We start from the raw sequence: 20,311 nt of genomic DNA, 5'->3' as shown, positions 1-20,311 counted from the left end.
TGACCAGGTGAGAAAGAGGCCTGGGGTCCCTTTCAGCCTTCAGCTGGTCTTATTGTAACAGGATTTAATTTTAAACACACTGTGTTTTGAGCTCCGCCTTGGTGAATCCTTGTTCACCACTTTCCAATTATATGGCAAAGAAATGCACACAAACAGGCTTTCTTAGATTTAAAGAAGAAAAGTGAAATTTATTCAAACTTAAACTTAAACTCTAATTCGGTTAATGCCTACAGATACACGATACACCCATGCTAGCATGTATACGTGATACACACATGCAGATAGGGCCAGAAAAGAGCAGAAGAAAAAATAAGCGGAAAGGTTTGAGGCAATGAGTTTCTTGCTACTGTGCTTCGAGCTCACTGTAGAGTCCTTGCTTGTAGGTAATTCTTGCTTTTCATTGGGGCCCAGTATTCTTCTTAAATCTTGTTCACTGTCGGAGACTTTTTTCTCTTAGGGTTCATGTGTCTTCAAAGGATTCTGAAGTTGGTGAGAAAGAGATGGGAGCAGACAGGAGGAAAGGAGGTCTGCTACAGTCCAGGAGCCAAGAGCTTTCTGTCTTCAAAACACTGTTTCTCCAATTTAAAACTCCCCATGTTGGCCAGCAGGGTGGTCACGTGACTGAATTGGTTTGACCAGGTCTTTTCTATGTATTGGGAGCAGGGACTGTTCCTTTGTTCCAAGCAATGTTTGCTACTAATCAAAAAATGTCCTTCCGGCCAGGCCTGGCAATTCCTTGTATTAGGCCTTCTCTTCTTCCTAGCAATAATTTGAAGTTGAATGTCCATGTGGAAAAATTAATGTGCCTCATTCTTGGCAGGCAGGCCCTAATAGGATTACGACTGTTGGGAAGGAAGGAAATTCAGCACTGGTGCCACCTTTAACTGCGATCTCTTAATGGAGGGCATCTGTTAAGTGGCAGCGGAGGAAAAGGTGCAAGTATTCTCAGGTTTTCAGATACATCTGTGTAGAAGTCAAGGTGAAAAAGGAGGGACTTTTGAGAATGGAGAGTAGGAAGCTACATAAGAGCATTACTTATGTTGTGTGGATGGAGGTAGTAAAAACTGTCACTGAAGCTTCCACCATCCCAAGAACTTCACACAATGAAGGAAGAGGCTTAATGATCTCTCCAGGGTGGTCAAGGTAAGTCCAGGCTAGTCATACAGCCTTCAGTTATCTATTCATAGAGTCATAGAGTTACACAGCAGAGAAACAGGCCTTTTGGCCCATCGTGACAATGCCGGCCAAGCACTTATCTATTCTAATCCCATTTTCCAGCACTTGGCCTGTAGCCTTGTATGCTATGGCATTTCAAGTGCTCATCTAAATACTTCTTAAATGTTGTGAGGATTCCTGCCTCTACCACCCCTTCAGGCAGTGTGTTCCAGATTCCAATCACCTGTGTGAAATTTTTTTTCCTCAAATCCTCTCTAAGCCTCCTGCTCCTTACCTTAAATCTATGCCCCCTGGTTATTGACCCCTCCGCTACGTTAAAAAGTTTCTTTCTATCTATGCTATCAATGCCTAGTCATACAGCCTTCAGTTACCTAGTCATACAGCCTTCAATTATCTCCTTGCCTATCTCTTGTCCTCCTGTTCTCCCTAAATCTCTTCCTGCATATAAACTCTCTTACTCCAGTGGTTCCCAAATTGCGGTCCGTGGGCTGCTCCAAAATACAAGTCACTGTTGTACAATGCCATGGCTGAAGCCATACGAGACAACAGGCCAGAACCCTCATCCCCACCCGTCACGTGACGTCATAGAACCAGACTGGCTCCCGTGTGCACGGCACAAGTCATAAGCGTGAGCACCAACAATATAGTTTTATAAGCAAGATTTATGTTACTGTTACAACATACAACTGTGAGATTGAATTTTCAACACTTGTGGGGCTGAAAGGAGAGGAACTGGCTGAACGTGGAGTCTGACATGACACTGAAGCTCTCCAGCTTGGAATCAGACATCATCTCATTGATGTCTTATCAGAAGCAGTGCTGTTTTTCCCATTAATTCTGATGAGTTTTTTTGTGATGGCAAGCGGAAGCGGGTGGGGTAGGACTGGTCCCGTGGGGTCTTTTGCCTCGCCTAAGTGGTTGGGGACAAAAACATTTGAGACCCACTGTATTACCCATATTTATAGTCACCTCCTAACCATGCCATCTCCCAGGCATCTCTATTTCAATAGGCTTCATCACTGACAAGACCATCTTTGATTACTGTCTTCTATCCCTCCATGACACAGATAGCTCTAACCTAAGTAATTCCATTTCCTATGCATCTGATCCTGAAATAACATATCTCCCAAGTCACTTACAACTGCACTTTCACACTCCCAACTGCTAAATTTTTCACTTTCCATTTGGCATGCTATTTTGCAGCTGTTGGTCTGCTTAACCACTGCCTCACCTAAACCTTTATATCCTTATTCCCTTCAGAACCTGTTCTCTGTCCCATCCTGCTTATTCCCTGTTTTACAGTCAATCTTCACTCTTTCAAGTCCAGTAGGTGCACACATGAGCCTCTCTGGCATGCAACTGGTTTTGCCATCCATCACCAGATCTGGCCAAACCACATTATGTGTTATCTCACTATCCTATGCCAAAACCAACCACTACATCAGCATTATCCTGGAAAGCAAGGAAAACCCCTGGCTTCTTTTCTCCTCTACCAGCCATTTCCTTAAGCCCTTTCTCCTGCTCCACCACCCTCATCCCAACAAGGGGCTCATGGGCTTCTTTGGATAGTTTCAATCTTGGTCTCATTCAGCTCTCTCATCTGTTGCCCCCACATCCCTTTGCTCATAAAGCCAAATCTCCCTGACCCTGAACACACATCTGTCTCCAGTTTCTCTCATCTCTTAACATGCTGTTTTGAAGTTAATCTTATCCATGAGACCCACCTATTGCCCTGTTGACCTTATTCCCAGCAAATGGCTGACTACTCCCCTTTCTGGTCCCCATGCTAGCTGCCATTTTAATTGGTTCCCTCTCTTTGGGCACTGTCCTCCTCCCTTTTATCATTCATTTCCCTTCTCCAATAAACATCCCATGATCCCCTATGTCATTGTAAACCATCTCCAATTCCCTTATCCTCTCAAGTTCTTGAACGTGCTGGCACCTCCCAAATCAAGGCCCACCTTTCCCTCAACATATCTGAATCTCTCCAATCTGGTTTCCATCCTGTCACAACACTGAAAGCCCCTTATCAAAGTCACAAATGGCATCTTCTATGACTGTGATTGTATTGCATTACCTCTTCTTGGCTTCCTCAGCCTTTTTGCAGACTTTGTCATCTTTAACTACAGCATTCTCTTTCAAAGTCTCAGTTCTGTTTTCCAGCTCAATGAAACTATCCTCGCTTGGTTCCATTCTTACTGACCAGGAACTGACAAAGATCACCTACTTACATCTCCATAACATTGCCTGTTTCTATCCCTACTCCAGGCCATGTGCTACTGAAACCCTCATCCACATCTTTGCCAGACTTGACTATTCAAAGAACAAAGAACAAAGAAAATTACAGCACAGGAACAGGCCCTTCGGCCCTCCAAGCCTGCGCCGATCCATATCCTCTATCTAAACATGTCGCCTATTTTCTAAGGGTCTGTATCTCTTTTCTTCCTGCCCATTCATGGATCTGTCTAGATACAGTTCTCTTAGACCACCTTCCATCCTCCACCCTGTGTTAACTTCAGCTTATCAAAAACCTGCTAGAAAGCACCAAATCCTGCTCACTAGCATAATAAAAACAGAAAATGCTGGGAATACTCAGCAGATCTGGCAGCATCTTTGGAGAGAGAAATAGTTAACCTTTCAGGTCTGCATCTGCAGTATTTTGCTCCTCCTCACTAGCATTCTGTTCTTGCTGACTTATTAGTTCCCAGCTTCCCAACACATCAAATTTTAAATATCTCATCCTCGTGCTTAAATCAACTTATGACCTTGCCTCACGCTACTGCTGTAACCTCCTCCAGCCCTACAATTATCCAAAACCTCTGTTCCTTTGACTCCCTCCCTCTTTGCCCCACTATTGGCGAACGTACCTTCAGCCATCTAAGTCCGATGTTGTTGAATTCTCTTCCTAAACCCTCCTCCTCTCCACCTCCCTCTCCTCCTTTAAGACCCTCTATAAAATGCACTTCCTTGATTAGTCTGTTAGTCGCCCCTCCGAATAATATTTCATTCTTTTGGCTCTGGCCATTTTTGACTTGATTACACTCCTGTGAAGTGCCTTGGGATGCTGTCTTATTTTAAAGGTGCTATATAAATACAAATTGTTGTCATCGTCATTATCAGATTGAACTGGATTTGAATGCAAATCCCAGAATCTACTCCAACTCACCATTCAGTCTCCGGTTATTAAAACTTTGTTTGCTAATTGCAGTTTAAGCTTATTACATACTGAGTTTGTTTTTGCAAAAACATGTATACAAAGATGATTTCATATGGTAATGTATTAGTATTTTGTGTAGCTGCACATTATTAGCAGTATTTTCTGAATTGATTTTTTTATTTGGTTCTAGAATGGTTCATCTAGAAACTAAAGGAACATCATGTGTGAAATATGTACAGGAAAAAAAATGTGCTATCTGAAAACCCAGTCCAGACTGAGTCAACTCATGTGAAAAGAGTTACATTTCACCTGTTTAACTTTGGATGCACTTATCTATTTTTTGCTGAAAGTAAAAATGATTGCTTGACTGTTTTTCTCAGTTCCTGAGATACTAAAAGAATAAACTAAATGCTTAAAAGTGATTGTGTTGTGCTTTGTTTCTCTATATTTTCTTAAGTATCACACCAGGTGTGTGGTGATTCAGGATTAGCAGAATTCATTAGTAAACCATCTACCACAAAGCAGTAGGATGCTTAGGTGATATGGGGGCGAATTTCATAGCCATTTCTGGTCCACTGCAGAACATAGGAACAGGCTGAGCCATTCATAGCTGATCTGCATCCTAACTCTCTGTACCAACCTTGGCTCTATAGCTCTTAAAATTCTTGGCTAGCAAAAATCTATCAGTTTCAGAATTAAAGGTATTAATTGAGCTAGCATCTACTGGTGTAAGAAAGTTTTCCACTGAGGAAATTTGGTTTTTAAATGGCATCCCCTGAGATTCCTAGCACTTCTGGAACATGACCGCAATCTGCATGGTGAGTCGCCAGTAATCTCATTTGAATAAATCAAAGTGAGGGCCAGTGGTGAAGCTGCTTTCAGTTTCCTGAGTTGGACTGCTGCCGCACTCACGGTTAGTTACAATTGAGTTCTGTGAGGCTCAGCAGTGCCAGGATAGGCTGATTAAGGTGGAAGTGAGGACCTCCTGACATCCTTTTGCATGTTTATTAAATATAGTTCATCTTTTCCCTGAGTTCAAAATACCTTATAAAAATCACTAATGAAGGTTTCCACTTTATCTTTTTCATCCCTTAGGTCTTTCAGCAGCCAAACTGCTAACAGAATCTGGGCAGAAGGTGGTGGTGCTGGAGGCCCGTGACAGGGTTGGAGGCAGGACATTTACAACCAGAGTAAGTACGAAACACTGCAAAAAAGCTCTCTCTGTGTATGCTATATTGTAGCAACCACCTTTTAACAAATCAATGGCAGGTGCGGAGGCAGGAAAGTGGCAGGAATTATGGCTTGGGTTCTGAAGTTTATTTTTCTGCTGAAGAAACTTCATTGAAGATTTCAATAACTTTAATAATTAGAGGCTGAATATCTAAAGGTATCAAGTAATTTTAAAACTCAGACTTTAGTTGATCTAGAATCCTCGAATGTTTGAGCATGGAAGGAAGCAATTCAGTTCACCACATATTTCTCAGCTGTCTGAAATTTCCAGTCAGTTCTTTGAAAATATGAACTAAGTCACATAAAACCCGTGGTCTTGGGCGCTTGTCAAGGCCATTTCTAACTACTTCCTTATATCCCTCACTACTCCCAGCCCTTTACTCCTTTCCAATTCCTTTGTGTCCGCTCCTGAAAACACTTGCCCAAGTGATTGACAACTGCCCTTTCAAACTAGCCTTTAGGTCCTTCATTCAACACACTGGTCCCAATATGAGCAGGAAGGAATTTTAGCAGTCAGGTTTCCTGGAAAATACATGTTTCCCACGAATCTGTCGAATTTAACTCCTGGATCTGATTACCAGTCCTGGACTCCTTTACCTGGCTGTAACCAGCCAGCTGCCTGTCTCTCGGGTGGGTGGGTGTGTGGCACTGGGTGGCAGCTGGGGAATGTTTGTGGGAGGAAGAGGCAGAGATCGGGGAGAAGATGCAGGATGGAGGTGCGGGCAGAAGATTGGGTATCAGGGCTACTGGGAGGGATCGTGCTTAAGATCTGAGACATTGTAGGAGATGGAAGGTTTGGGGGTGTCCGATTGCCAGTAATAGGTGGCTAGAGGATCCGGTGGGGCAGACTCCTGCTCCTTGTGATCCACCAGCAGTCCTACCTGTTTCATCTAGCTGTCCTCACCTCCCTTCAGCTGTCAGATTTCCTGAGGCCCAAGAAACCCAGTCAGCCAGTGCTAAAGCTGAAAGAGTGATAAAATCTAAGATGAGCAGCCCCATTAAATATTTAAATAAAGGGCCCGCCTGGTGAGAGTGGGTAGGTCACCCCCACCCCATCTGCCCTGCCTCCGTTAAAACCAGAAGTGAGCTGGTTCAAGGCAGGTTATATTCATGTTTGAAATTTCCAAAGTTTTAACCACCTGCCCAATCCAAAGCCACCTTTTTTCCAAGGTTTAAATTTCCCCCACTACCTCTGTAGCTTTGATCTGCTCAGCCACTTTTTTAATTCCACCTTTTACTGCCCTTGCTTTGAGCAAAACCTCCACTACTTCCATTCCACTGAGTCTGGTATAGGCCCGAACTCCGCACCTTCAGATCTAAGGGGTGTTGTCTTGAATGTGTCTGCTGCACATCTGCTTTAGCCATAGATCACTAGATCTGACTGGACCATATCAAGTGATGATGGGTCTCACTCTGCTCTGCAAAAAACCACAAATTACTCCAGGGTCATCCTGGAGAGCACAGATAAAGTCCTTGGATTCTTTTCTCCACAACTGTCTCCCTTATATGTCTTTTTTCTTCTTATCTATGTAACCTATATAACCCTCCCCTTCCCTGTCTCTGGACACTTGTGCATTCTCCCCACCCACCATACAGCTCAAACAGAGTAATGGAAAATTCCTTTTAATTCATTCCTGTCATTGGAGGGTGCTCCTCCACAATGAGGAATGATGACAGGTCACTTGTAAATATTTGTAGTTTCATAGGCATTGAGAAACAGTAGGATAAAAGTACTCATATGTTCATTACCTTAATTTTCAGATGTTTAATATTTTTTAGACACATATTTTAGTTATTTTAAACATTTGTTTCAACCTGCAACCACAAAGATAATTGAACTAATTGGAGCAAATGGTCGATGTTCAGTTGGTGGAATATAATTTCCATCCATGGTGGTAAACGTGGAGTGATTTATGTGATGTGTGATTTCTATACATTTGAGTCAGACAGTGACCATGCTTTCAAAGTACTTCATTGGCTGCACAATGCATTGAAAGGTTCTGAGATTGTGAAAGTGCTATAAAAATGCAAATTCTTTCTTCCTTTCTTAATGTATAGCAAAAATATATGCAGTAATCAACTTACAGCCGTATGTGCATAAGCTATGGTAACTTCACATGATAATAATATTCTCCAAAAGGTGACAACATCCAATTACCCTATCTACAACTACTTAACACTTTTTATAATTTATGCCAGCTAACTTACTTGTTCATGTTTTCCTACTCTACTGCTCCTATGGGTTGCTCCTTTAGCAAGATGAGGTTGAACTCTGGGTAGATGGAACAATCTCTTATTGTCTTAGAATTCAAGAGAACTTATTTTGACAACTTTTCGAGAGGACTTATTTTGACAACCTTTCTCATGGTGGAAAGGAGTACCAGGCCCATATCTGAAACTCCCTCTTGTGTAGGTATCGGAGGGGGCTCTTGAAGTCAGAGCTTCCATGTCACTTCCTGGAAAGGCAGTGATATCATCGAATCATAGAAACTTGAAGGCACAGAAAGAGGCCACTTGGCCCATCATGTCTGTGCCAGCTGAAAAACGATCCATCTATTCAAATCCCACCTTCCAGCATTTGGTCCGTAGCCCTGCAGATTATGGCACTTGAGGTGCAGACTCCTTTTGAATGAGTTGAGGGTCTCTGCCTCAACTACCCTTTCAGGCAGTGAGTTCCAAACCCTCACCACCTTCTGGGTGAAAACATTTTTCCTCATCTCCCCTCTAATTTGTCTACCAATCACTTTAAACCTATGCCCCCTCGTCACTGACTCTCTGCTAAGGTGAATAGACCCTTCAACTCCACTCTATCTAGGCTCCTCTCAATTTTGTACATCTCAATCAGATCTCCCCTCAGTCTTTTCTGTTCCAAGGAGAAAAACCCCAGCCTATCCAATCTTTCCTCTTGCTGCATTTTTCCAGTCCTGGCAACATCCTCATAAATCTCCTCTGCACCCTCTCTAGTGCAGTTACATCCTTTCTGTAATGAGGTGACCAGAACTGCACACACTACTCAAGTTGTAGCCTAACCAATGATTTATACAGTTCCTGCATAACCTCCCTGCTCTTATATTCTATACCTCAGCTAATAAAGGAAAGGATTCCATATGCCTTTTTAACCACCTTATCGACCTGTCCTGCTACCTTCGGGGATCTGTGGACATTCATTCCAAGGCCCCTGACTTCCTCTACACTTCTCAGTATTTTCCCATTAGTTGTGTATTCCTTTGCCTTGTTTGACCTCCCCAAATGCATCACCTCACACTTCTCTGGGTTGAATTCCATTTGGCACTTTTCTGCTCATCTGACCAGACCATCAATATCTTCCTGCAGCCTATAGCAATCCTCCTCGCTTTCTACCACACGGCCAATCTTTGTGTCGTCTGCAAACTTCTTGAACATGCTGTCTACATATACATCCAAATCGTTAATATATACCACAAAAAGCAGGGGATCCAGTACTGAGCCCTGTGGAATGTCACTGGAAGCAGCCCTCCAGTCACAAAAACAATTACCCTTTGTTTCCTGCCACTGAGCCAATTTTGTATCCACCTTGCTGCATTTCCTTGGATCCCATGGGATTTTAGTTTTTTAACTAGTCTGCCATTTGGGAACTTGTTAAAAGCCTTGCTAAAATCCATTTCGACCACATCAACTGCACTACCCTCATCTATCTTCCTTGTTATTTCTTCAAAAAATTCGATCAAGTTGGTCAAACAAGATCTTCCTTTAACAAATCCATGCTGACTATCATTGATTAACCTGTGCCTTTCTAAATGACAGTTTATCCTGTTTCTCAGAATTGATTCCAGTAATTTGCCCACTATTGAGGTTAGACTGCCTGGCCTGTAATTATTCGGTCTATCCTCGCTTCCTTTTTAAACAAAGGTACAACGTTAGCAGTTCTCCAATCCTCCGACACCCCACCTGTATCCAGTGAGGACTGGAAAATGATGGTCAGATGCTCTGCTATTTCCTCTTTTGCTTCTTTTAACAGCCTGGGGTACATTTTATCTGGCCCTGGTGATTTATCAACTTTCAAGGATGCTAATCCCATTAATACTTCCTCGCTCCCTATGTTTATTACATCCAATACTTCACACTCCTTCTCCTTAACTACAATATCTGCATTGTCCCCCTCTTTTGTGAAGACAGACACTAAGTATCCATTAAGAGCCAAACCAACATCTTTCGCCCCTACACATAGATTAGCTTTTTGGTCTTTTATGGGCCCTACTCTCTCCTTATAGAACATAGAACATTACAGCGCAGTACAGGCCCTTCAGCCCTCCTTAGTTTGCTGTTACTCTTCATGTATTGATAAAACATCTTTGGGTTCACTTTGATTTTGCTTGCCATATTCTTTCATGCCCTTTCTTTGTTTTCCTCATTTCCTTTTTGGTTTCACCCCTCCACTTTCTATACTCTTCGCGGCTCTCTGTGGTATTGAGTTCTCGGTGTTGCACATAAGCTTTCCTTTTCTGCCTTATTTTACCCTGTAGGCTCCTTGACATCCATGGGGCTCTAGATTTGGCTGTCTCACCCTTTTTCTTTGTGGGAACATGTTTACTCTGAACCCCTAGAATCTCCCCTTTGAATGCCTCCCACTGTTCTGACACTGATTTACCTTCAAGTAGCTGTTTCCAGTCCACTTTTGCGAAATCACTCCTCAGTTTAGTAAAATTGGTCTTGCCCCAATTGAGAACTCTAACTCCTTGTCTATCTCTGTCCTTTTCCATAATTATGTTAAAACTGACTGAATTATGATCAGTACCACCAAAATGCTCTCCCACTACTATTCCTTCCACCTGCCCATCTTCATTACCTAAAACTAAGTCTAAAGCTGCACCCTCTCTTGTTGGACTTGCTACATACTGGGCAAAAAAGTTCTCCTGCATGCACCTCAAGAATTCTGCTCCCTCAATTCCTTTCACTCTAAAACTATCCCAGTTAATATGAGCACCCACTCCTTGCAGCCCATTTGTCTGGGCACAGGCCAGGTCTTGGAAGTCCCATGAAAGTGTCTTGTTCAAAGCACCTATGACAGCAACATTAGCCATCACTCAGGAAACCACCAGAGTGCTTTAAAGGTACTCGAGGAATCTTAATGCTACAAAATCTCTGAGGTTGTCATAGTCTCCAGCATGTTGTGCAAGTCATTGAGATGCTGCAAAGGGTAGTGGACTCCTCCCATTTGAACATCATCTAAGTCGGCTGTATGATGTCATAAGCATGCTATGCTGAATGATGATTTTTATATTATCGGTTGGAAACCTAAATTAAACTTTTTAAAAGAAAGCTGGAAACCTAAATTCAAATTTTAAAAAGAAAACAACTAAGATGGCTATTGCAATTTGCATTGAAATACCTCACATTCCAAGGTATAGAGGTGGAGATGCCTGTCTGAATAGCCCTAGAACATCTAGAACAATGGATTGAGCAGTTTGAATGAGCTACCTGGTAATGCCCTCATTAGCAAGACATTCAAAGCCATCTTGGAACATTAACAGGAGTGGAGATGAACCTCAAAAAGTAAACACTGAAACAATGAGACCTGAGCGAGATTGGAATTCTTAGACTTGGATCTCATTAAAGTGCAAAAGAGAATACACTGGGACAATCATGTGACAGTCTCTCCATCTGTGTGAAATCTTGGAGTTTCTTTTGGACACATCAGACAAGCGTCAGAGTTTTTACAAATGCAGCACCCGAGTAGGGCTGTCTCTCTCTCTCTCTCTCTCTCTCTCCAGGTAATACTGTAAGTTTGAGCTCTGTCTGCGGGCTGCAAAACATCCAAGTTTATCATTGTTGCAGACAGAGACTCCAGGGAGAAAATCATCTACATCACTGTCTCCAGGAAAACCCTGAACCAGATGGCCACCTTTACCAGCCAGAAACTTCAGGATCACAGATTCAGCCAGAAGACAACTGAATTACCAGACTCCACAGACTGTATATTATTTTATTTGTTCTGGACTCTAATCCAACCAAACTATCCTTCTTTACTCTGTAACCTAGTTGTGTGTGTATGTATCTGATTCTCGTGTATGTGTGTGTGTGTGTGCGTGAAAGTTAGAGCATTGTTTATTATTTTACTTAGAAATGGTTTTGATTGTAAGTACAATAAACTAACCTCTTGTTTAAACTCAAGAAAATCCGTTCAATTGTTTCTTTTATGATCATAGCACAGAAAGGGTTAAATACTCACTGAATTGGTAAACACATTCACTGTTTAAAAGAAATAAATCCTGTTGCAGTCAAACAAGGAGAGGAACAAGAGGGGAGCCTTTCAATCCCTCCTCACCTGATCGTAACAGTGAGTACCATCTCCATTACCTCCAGATAAGATCAATGCCCACTAGTCATTCTCCTTTTGAGGACTGATCTCTGTTCATAGGTTCTTCAGCCTAGGGTGGTCATTTCTCTCCCCTGCACCACTTGCATCCCCTACCCACCTTCATGGAGGAACAACACTCTTCCTGCCAGCTCATTCTCGTTAGTACTCAGTGGTTCACCCAATGACAACCCTTCTGACCACTAGCTCCCAAGTAGGCATTTCTGATTTGATTTGATTTAGAGATACAGCACTGAAACAGGCCCTTCGGCCCACCGAGTCTGTGCCGACCATTAACCACCCATTTATACTAATCCTACACTAATCCCATATTCCTACCACATCCTCACCTGTCCCTATATTCCCCTACCACCTACCTATACTAGGGGCAATTTATAATGGCCAATTTACCTATCAACCTGCAAGTCTTTTGGCTGTGGGAGGAAACCGGAGCACCCGGAGGAAACCCACGCAGACACAGGGAGAACTTGCAAACTCCACACAGGCAGTACCCAGAATTGAACCCGGGTCGCTGGAGCTGCGAGGCTGCGGTGCTAACCATTGCGCCACTATGCCGCATTGATGTGGGTCAATTTCTGTATTGATGTGGGTTCTTGAGCAAGTAAGATGCGAGGAAGCAGTTGGTGATGAAGTGGCAGAAGTTGTGACTCCGCTTCCTGCAGCTATTGCCCCAGCGGATGTGTCTGGGTGGCTATCATTATGGCTGGCCTCTTACTACAAGGCATCTGTGCAGGTACAGGCTAGGTACATTCCAACAAGGGCGAAAGGTAGGGGAACCAAAAACAGGGATCCCAGGATGACAAAGGAGACAGAGATTTTGATGAAACAAAAAAAGAGGGTGTATGATGCATGACAGGTGAATTCTTAAGTTAGAACCAGGCCAAATACAATAAGTTGAAAGGGGAGGTGAAGAGAAAAATAAGACTGGCAAAGAGAGAATATGAGAATAGAATGGCACTCAACATAAAAGGGAACTCAGAAATCTTCCACCAGTGTGTAAATCGTGAGCTGGTAGTAAGAGGTAGAGCAGGGCCTATTAGGGACAGAGAGGGTAACATATGCTTGGAAGCACAGAGCAAGGCTAATATACTTAATGATTACTTTGTATCAGTGTTTACTTAGGAAGAGGAATCTGACAAACTATCAGTAGAAGGGCAGAGAGTAGAGGCAATGGATAGGGTAAAAATTGAGATGGAGTGGCTACTGGAAAGGATGGCTATGCTTAAGGTAGATAGGTCACTTGGTCTGGATGGCTTGCATACCAGGTTGCTAAAATATGTGGAGGTGGAGATAGTGGAAAAGCTTGCCATAATCTTCCAATCTTCCCTAGATATGGGGGAGGTGCCAGAGGATTGGAGAGTGGCAAATATGACACCCTTTCAAGAAAGGGTGTAAGGACAGTCCTAGCAACTACAGGCAGTTGGTTTAATATCAGTGATGGGTAATGTTTTGGAAACAATAGTCAAGGGAAGGGTCACTTGGAGAGGTTTGAGTTAATTAAGGATAGCCAGCATGGATTTGTAAATGCAGATCATGCTTGACTAATCTAATTGAATTGTTTGATTAATTAACAGAGAATGTTGATGAAGAGAATGCAGTAGATGTTGTTTATATGATTTTAAGAAAGCATTTGATAAAGTACCACATAAGAGGCTGATTAACAAAATTGAGGCTCATGGAATAGGAGGGCCAGTGTCCAATTGGATAAAAAATTGGCTCAAGGACAGAAAACAGCGAGTCCTGGTAAATGGTTAATTTTCATACTGGAGGATGGTAGACAGTGGTGTTCCCCAAGGATCAGTGCTAGGACCACTGCTTGTTTTGCTTTATAGAAATGCCTTGAATCTTGGAATACAGTGTAGAATTTCGAAATTTGCCAATGATGCCAAACTTGGAGATGCGGCAAAGAGTGAGGATGATATGAACTGTCTGCAACAGGACATAGATTGGGGAGCAGAATGGGCAGCCAAGTGGTAGATGGAAATTAATACAGACAAGTGTGAGGTGATGCATTTTGGCAGAAGGGATTGGGTGATGCAATATATACTTAATGACACAGTTCTAAAGAGTGTGCAGGAACAGTGGGATCTGGGGGTGGATGTGCATCGATCTTTGAAGGTCTCAGGACTTGTTGAGAGAGTGACTAGCAAAGCATGTAGGATTTTGGGCTTTATAAATAGAGGCATTGAGTACAAAAGCAGGGAAATTATGCTGAACCTTTATAAAGCTCTGTTTCGGCCCCAGCTGGAGTATGTTTCCAGTTCTGGTCACCACACTTTAGGAAGGATGTGAGGGCCCTTGAGAGGGTGCAGTGGAGATTTACCAGAATGGTACCAGGGATGGGGTATTTTAGTTGCAAGGTTAGGTGGTAAAAGCTGGCGTTGTTCTCCCTGGAGCAAAGGAGATTGAGGGGAGATGTGATAGAGATGTATAAGATTATGACAAGCTTAGATAAGTTACATAAGGAAAACTGTTCCCATTAACTGATGGTACAAGACTAGGGGACACAGATTGAAGGTTTTGGGCAAGAGATGCGGGGGAATGTGAGGAAGAACTTTTTTACATAGCGAGTGGTAATGATCTGGAACTCACTGCCCACGAGGGTGGAGGAAATGGGGACAATAATTTCATGAGGAAATTGGATGGGCACTTGAAGGAAATAACTTGCAGGGCTATGGGGATCGAGCGGTGGAGTGGGACTGATTGGATTGCTGCAGGGAGAGCCGCATGAACTTGATGGGCCGAATGGCCTCCTTCTATGCCGTAAATGACTTTATGGCCGGAATTTTACCCTTGGCAGACGGGAGCCGTCCACTGACCGAAAAGTTGGTGGCGATCCCGCCTCCGTCTAGCCTGGGGATCCAGACTGCATTTTGCGGTTCCAGGCCCTTAATTGGTCTGAGGCGGGACTTACACCTCATTGAGGCAGGAAGTCCCGCCTAATGGAGTTGCCGGCCAATCAGCGGGCCGGCAGCTCTCTGTCCCAGCAGCGCCACAGGGAGCGGTGGCCACTGCTGGGACTGCAACCCAACTGAAGACGGAAGATGCCGGGGAGCCCTGGAGAACTGGTAAGTTTTTGGGCCATCGCGGGGGCAATTGGTTTGGCCCCAGTGAGGTAAGGGTGGTCGATAGGGAGGACAGGAAGTGTGTTGGGCGTTGGGGATGGTTGGGGCATCGGGGGCTCTCTGTCGGGCACAGGGTGCCTGATCAGGAGGCCCCCCCGCCAAGGGCGTCAGGAAGCCGCCTACTATTTACAGGCGGCTTTTCTCGGGCCTGGGCTGTCCGCCAACCAAGAATAAAATGCCCATGGCAGCAGGCGGAGCCCCTTAAGTGGCTGTTAACTGGCCACTTAAGGGCCTTGATTGGCCTGGGGCGGGCAGGCCATTTTTCGCCACCGCTGCCCTGCATAAAATGGTGGTAGAGGCAGAAGCCGGTCAAGAATGGCTCCCCTAGCCTCCTGCTCCATTTTACGCCCCTTCCCCCCCACCACCACCATCCTGCTCTTTGCGGGGGGGGCATAAAATTCTGGCCTATAACTCTATTACCTGCTGTAATGCAGAACATAGAAGAGCTTTTTAACTGCACCCACAGAAGAAATAGTTACGGAGTGAAGGAGCATTGCAGTACTTTGAGAAAGCTAAAACTATACCTGATGAGAATTACCCAGTTTTTCACAACATTCCGTAGCTACCTTGCTTGCAACTGTGCCCTCACCCAGTGGATCTCCTGTCCGTTTGCCCATGATGTGCAGTGCCTCCTTTTCATGGGCACTGGGCATTTTCTGCACTGCTGCTCCTACCCCAGTTCTATTTCTTTGGCACTGATTATAGACCATGTTTTCAGTTGGATAGATAGAAATCAATGCTAGGGGCATGTGAATGACATCGAGACTTTCCCCATATAAGTGTATCCACTCCATGGTGATGAACTGTGGAAATGCATTGTTTCTTTAGACAAATATCCCTTATTGCAGACAGTGTGAGTTGCCAGAGTGATTTAGGGTTGTTACTTTAGAGTTTGAAAAGTTTTCCTTTGAAGAAGTGCATTCTCCTGATACTAGATACTGAGAGAGAGAGTATGATAAGTAAAGTGAAGAGTGAAGGCTTTATGAGTAATGGACAATGTTGTCAGGAAAACCCTATATGCCAAATGGGACATATTAATTTCGTTGGTTGGAAACTTACCTTAGACTTTTACTGGGAAAATTCTACAAGTTAACTTTAAAAAAAACTAGCAGCCAAGATGGCTACTGCAATTTACATTTGAAACACCAGGAGATGGGACTGGAGACAAAGAGTCCAACAAGAAGCCCAGCCAGAATAATGCTTTGGCTAATTGAGTAGATTAGCCAGATGATCCTCGTTAGCGAGCCATTCAAAGTGATCCTGAAGTATTCATATGTGGAGATGTCCCTTCGGGTGTTGTACGCTGGCAAACCCACCTAAGAGGAGTTTTGGGTTTTGGACTTTAGACCTCATTAAAAACAAAGGGGATTGATAGAACCATGTGACTGCTTGCTCATCTGTGAAGAAACTGGACGTTTTGTCACACAGCAGACAGGCAGTAATTGAGTATACAGCAACGAAGCAGGCGGCTGCTCACCTGTGTCTCCCCCTCTCTCTCTCCCCTGAAAATATCAAGGAAAGAACTGGCCATGACTGGGGACCCTCCAAGCCTACAGACCGCTACAGCCAGCAAGCAGGGAAAGAGAATCAACTACCAATTCTGCCTTCAGGAAAACTCTGAGCAAAGCAGGCCAACCCAAGTGCATTTTAACCAGCGAGGACTTCAAGACTACAGTTTCAGCCGAGGACTACTGGATTTATAGACCGTATTTAAGTTCCATTTATTCTGGACTTTAATCCAACCAGCAAATCTGTTTCCCTCTGTAATCTATTTGTGTGTGTGTGTGTGTGATTCTTGTGTGAATGGGTGCGGGAATGTGTAGCATATTTTTAAATCGGGTTAGAGTGTTAAGTATAATAAACTTACCTCTTGTTTAAACTCAAGAAAACCTGTCTGATTAGTTCTTTTGCAATTGCATTCGAGGAAAAAGGTAAAACACTCATTGGGATGGTCAGCACAACGACTGTTTTAAAAAGGAATAAACCCTGTTGCGGTCAAACAAGAGGAAGGGCAAAAGGGGAGCCTGAGACCTCCTCTTCACCTGGCCGTAACATTGTATATCGCCAAGAATGCCTTGATTTACTTTGGCCACTGCTGTGTAATCATTGATCTGCTTCCTGCACGGCAAGGCAGTTTTTGGGGTGGTGGAGGTTGCACCACCTTCAGTCAGCCTGCACCATCCAGTTTGGTGGCTTCCTGCCCTTGGTGCATAGCAGTTTGCATTTTTATTTTAGAGATGGATCTGACAATCTTGGGCCCTCACAGGTGCTGACCCTCCCCCCAACCATCTTGCCAAGGCGGATGCCATTGATGCTGCTTCAGGAATGACTGCTGTTTTCCTTCCTGCCGCTCAAAGTGATGCTTCCGTTAATTGGCTGCAACCTTTTAGAGATTGCCCAAGAACTGTATTTCGGTCCCTCCCACAGTCGGTAAATCTATCAGGAGCTGCTTTACTGCTCCAGATTTGCTTTGCACAGTAAATGAGGGAACCAGGAGGGAATTGCAGCAGGTTAGTAATGGATTCACATTGGCGGGTGTATTTCCATTTTGTTGATAACCCTACCAATGGGAGGAGAATTTAGCCCATACTTTTTATTACTCTTTTGAATACTGATTCCTTCAAGTTTCAACGACACACATTTTCTGTCATTTAAAAGTCTAACTAAAAACTTTTCCACTGCCTCACCATTCATTTTAATCCTTTCTGCCCTTGGAGTAATGGAGTGATATCTTCACACACCACTGCATTGTCCTGTTACAGGTACTTTAATGCTACCATCTAAGGTGATAGCCAGAAATAGCATCTTAACCATTATACTACACAAGTAGTTTAGTCTACTTAAGTCAGTCAGCAGACAGCGTTGGTGCCCTTTCAGTATTGCAATCTTATTCTATTAAGTATCTTAGATGCAGGAAACTCATTATTTGAGTTGGCTGGCTGACTGGATATTTTTGGAATTACCTTGTGCCTGCCAGTTATCATTTTGAATCTGAACAGAGAGGCTCACTGTGTGTAGCTAGATTATTTTTCCTGAGACCTAGGATATTTACTGATTTAGAGTTGCAAATCTTTCAAAAATATGCTGCCAGATTATTTTTAACACTTTCTTTGATGGCCACTCAGACATTGCTGTGCAAATATTGACAATTATAGTTGATTCCTAAATAAAAGCAGTAATTAAGTGAATCATTTGGGTGTATATCCTTTCAGAACTGAAGTAACAAGGGTAATTATAACCAAGTTTAGTGCTGCTGAGTGAATTCACTTCATATACTTGCAGATTGCCACATGGTGATTGTAAGTCCATGGTAGCTGACAAGTGCCCTGCAATGCTTACAAATTCTGACAGTGATTTAAGCCTACACAGTGGAAAGCTCATGAAAGTATTAATTGTCTCTTCAGCAGCACTCTGATTGCACTACTTTTTATTTTTCACCAGAATAACAATGTAAAATATGTGGACCTGGGTGGAGCTTATGTGGGTCCAACTCAAAACCGAATCCTACGCCTGTCAAAGGAGATGGGCCTGGAAACCTACAAAGTGAATGAGGTTGAGCGTCTAGTTTACTACAAGAAGGTAAGAAAATCTTAGGGTTTGAATTGATCCATTTTCCTCTAAATAACACTTCTCTCCATATAAACAGCTCATCATCAGACTTAACAGTGGAGCAACACCACAGAAGATCTTCCAGTAGTACGATAAAACTGATACTTAGGCACATGTGTTCATCATACGCCAGCTATCACATTTTGTCACAGATGCAAAGTAAACTTAAAATGTTGCTTGCTTCTGAGCTGCACAGTTCCCACCACTACCTATTTTACTTATATAAATTGGATTTTCTGGTGCATATATGGTACACTGTTGCCATTATAAAAGGGTAAATTATCCAGTTTACCATGAGCTATAAAATTCTTTGTTAGATGGATAGTTAACTAAAGTAGAATGAATGTGCTCTGTGGAAACAGCAAATTTGATACTTTGAAAGGTCTTGCTTTGTTTCATGTTTTTTTTTAAATATGCACCATTCACTGTTGTCTATTTTAGGTCTGTTTTATTTTCCTTTTAGTTTTTACTGAGAATTTTGTGAGTCAGTTTATAATTGAGTTTAATGTACTTGTGGATTCAGGCAGCCAATTGTAAAGGCTATGTACAAAAATGGCCAGTCATTAATATTTCATAGAACTTAAAAAGTAATTGATGTGGGGCGGCACAGTGGCGCAGTGGTTAGCACCGCAGCCTCACAGCTCCAGGGACCCGGGTTCGATTCTGGGTACTGCCTGTGCGGGGTTTGCAAGTTCTCCCTGTGACCGCTTGGGTTTTCGCCGGGTGCTCCGGTTTCCTCCCACAGCCAAAGACTTGCAGGTGATAGGTAAATTGGCCGTTGTAAATTGCCCCTAGTATAGGTAGGTGGTAGGGAATATGGGATTACTGTAGGGTTAGTATAAATGGGTGGTTGTTGGTCAGCATAGACTCGGTGGGCCGAAGGGCCTGTTTCAGTGCTGTATCTCTAAAATAAAAAAAAATCATGGCACCAGATCCATTCTAACCCTACTCAAATATACTATCCTATTTGAAAACAGTGGAAGTGTATATAGGCACAGCAATTGCTGTCCATTTCTGAATGGCACTTGGCACTTCTGACATGCAAATTTTTATTGCAGCTGATACAGTTAGACTTATTTAATACAATGATAAATAACAAACTCAAATTTGAAACTATCTGGAACAGATTCTGAATATACACCCAGAGCTCAGTCCAGCAGTGTACGTAGTCCTGTGCCAGAGTTTGGCAAGAGCCTCATCCACCACCATGACCAATGGGGTTAAAATGGGGACTCAACATGAAATGGAACTGTTTAATTTTAAATGCATCCCTTTCCTGCCAATCAGCGATAGTTAAAATTTCCACTATTTCAGTGAAAGGCAGTCAGTTTGCTAAAGCACTTCTGCATGCTCAGGTGTAAGTTTCTGAGCAACAGAGGATTGTACAGGACTGAAAAGGACCATTTAATTCTATCCAAAGTTAAAAAGTAGAATAAACAGTTCACTACCTATAATCCCTCAATCAGTTTTCTTACTAAACACCTGTGCAGCTTCCTTTTAAAATAACTGATGTTATCAGCCTTGATTGCCTTCCCCAGCTGTACGTTCCAAATATTCAGCAAATGTTGTTTGAAATAGTGGGGTTGATCACAGGCGGATTCTAATAAATGTTTCATGATCCACCTCAGCAGATTACTACCCAGTTGGTGAAGATCAAAA

General features: G+C 43.1%; 1 protein-coding gene across 2 annotated transcripts in view; it reads left to right on the top strand.

Moving 5' to 3' along the window:
* Positions 1–20,311, top strand: part of mao (monoamine oxidase) — a 225,992-nt gene that overhangs the window by 60,724 nt on the left and 144,957 nt on the right. For both annotated transcript variants that reach the window (XM_068040668.1, XM_068040669.1), the window contains exons 2-3: positions 5,429–5,523; positions 18,485–18,622. In XM_068040668.1, coding sequence (XP_067896769.1) covers positions 5,429–5,523; positions 18,485–18,622 — 233 coding nt within the window. The remainder of the gene's footprint in view (positions 1–5,428; positions 5,524–18,484; positions 18,623–20,311) is intronic.

The sequence above is a fragment of the Heterodontus francisci genome, chromosome 10 (genome assembly GCF_036365525.1).
Source record: "Heterodontus francisci isolate sHetFra1 chromosome 10, sHetFra1.hap1, whole genome shotgun sequence".
Lineage (NCBI taxonomy): Eukaryota > Metazoa > Chordata > Chondrichthyes > Heterodontiformes > Heterodontidae > Heterodontus > Heterodontus francisci.
Note: the sequence above shows the minus strand (reverse complement) of the source record. Positions and strands in the feature narration are given on the sequence as shown.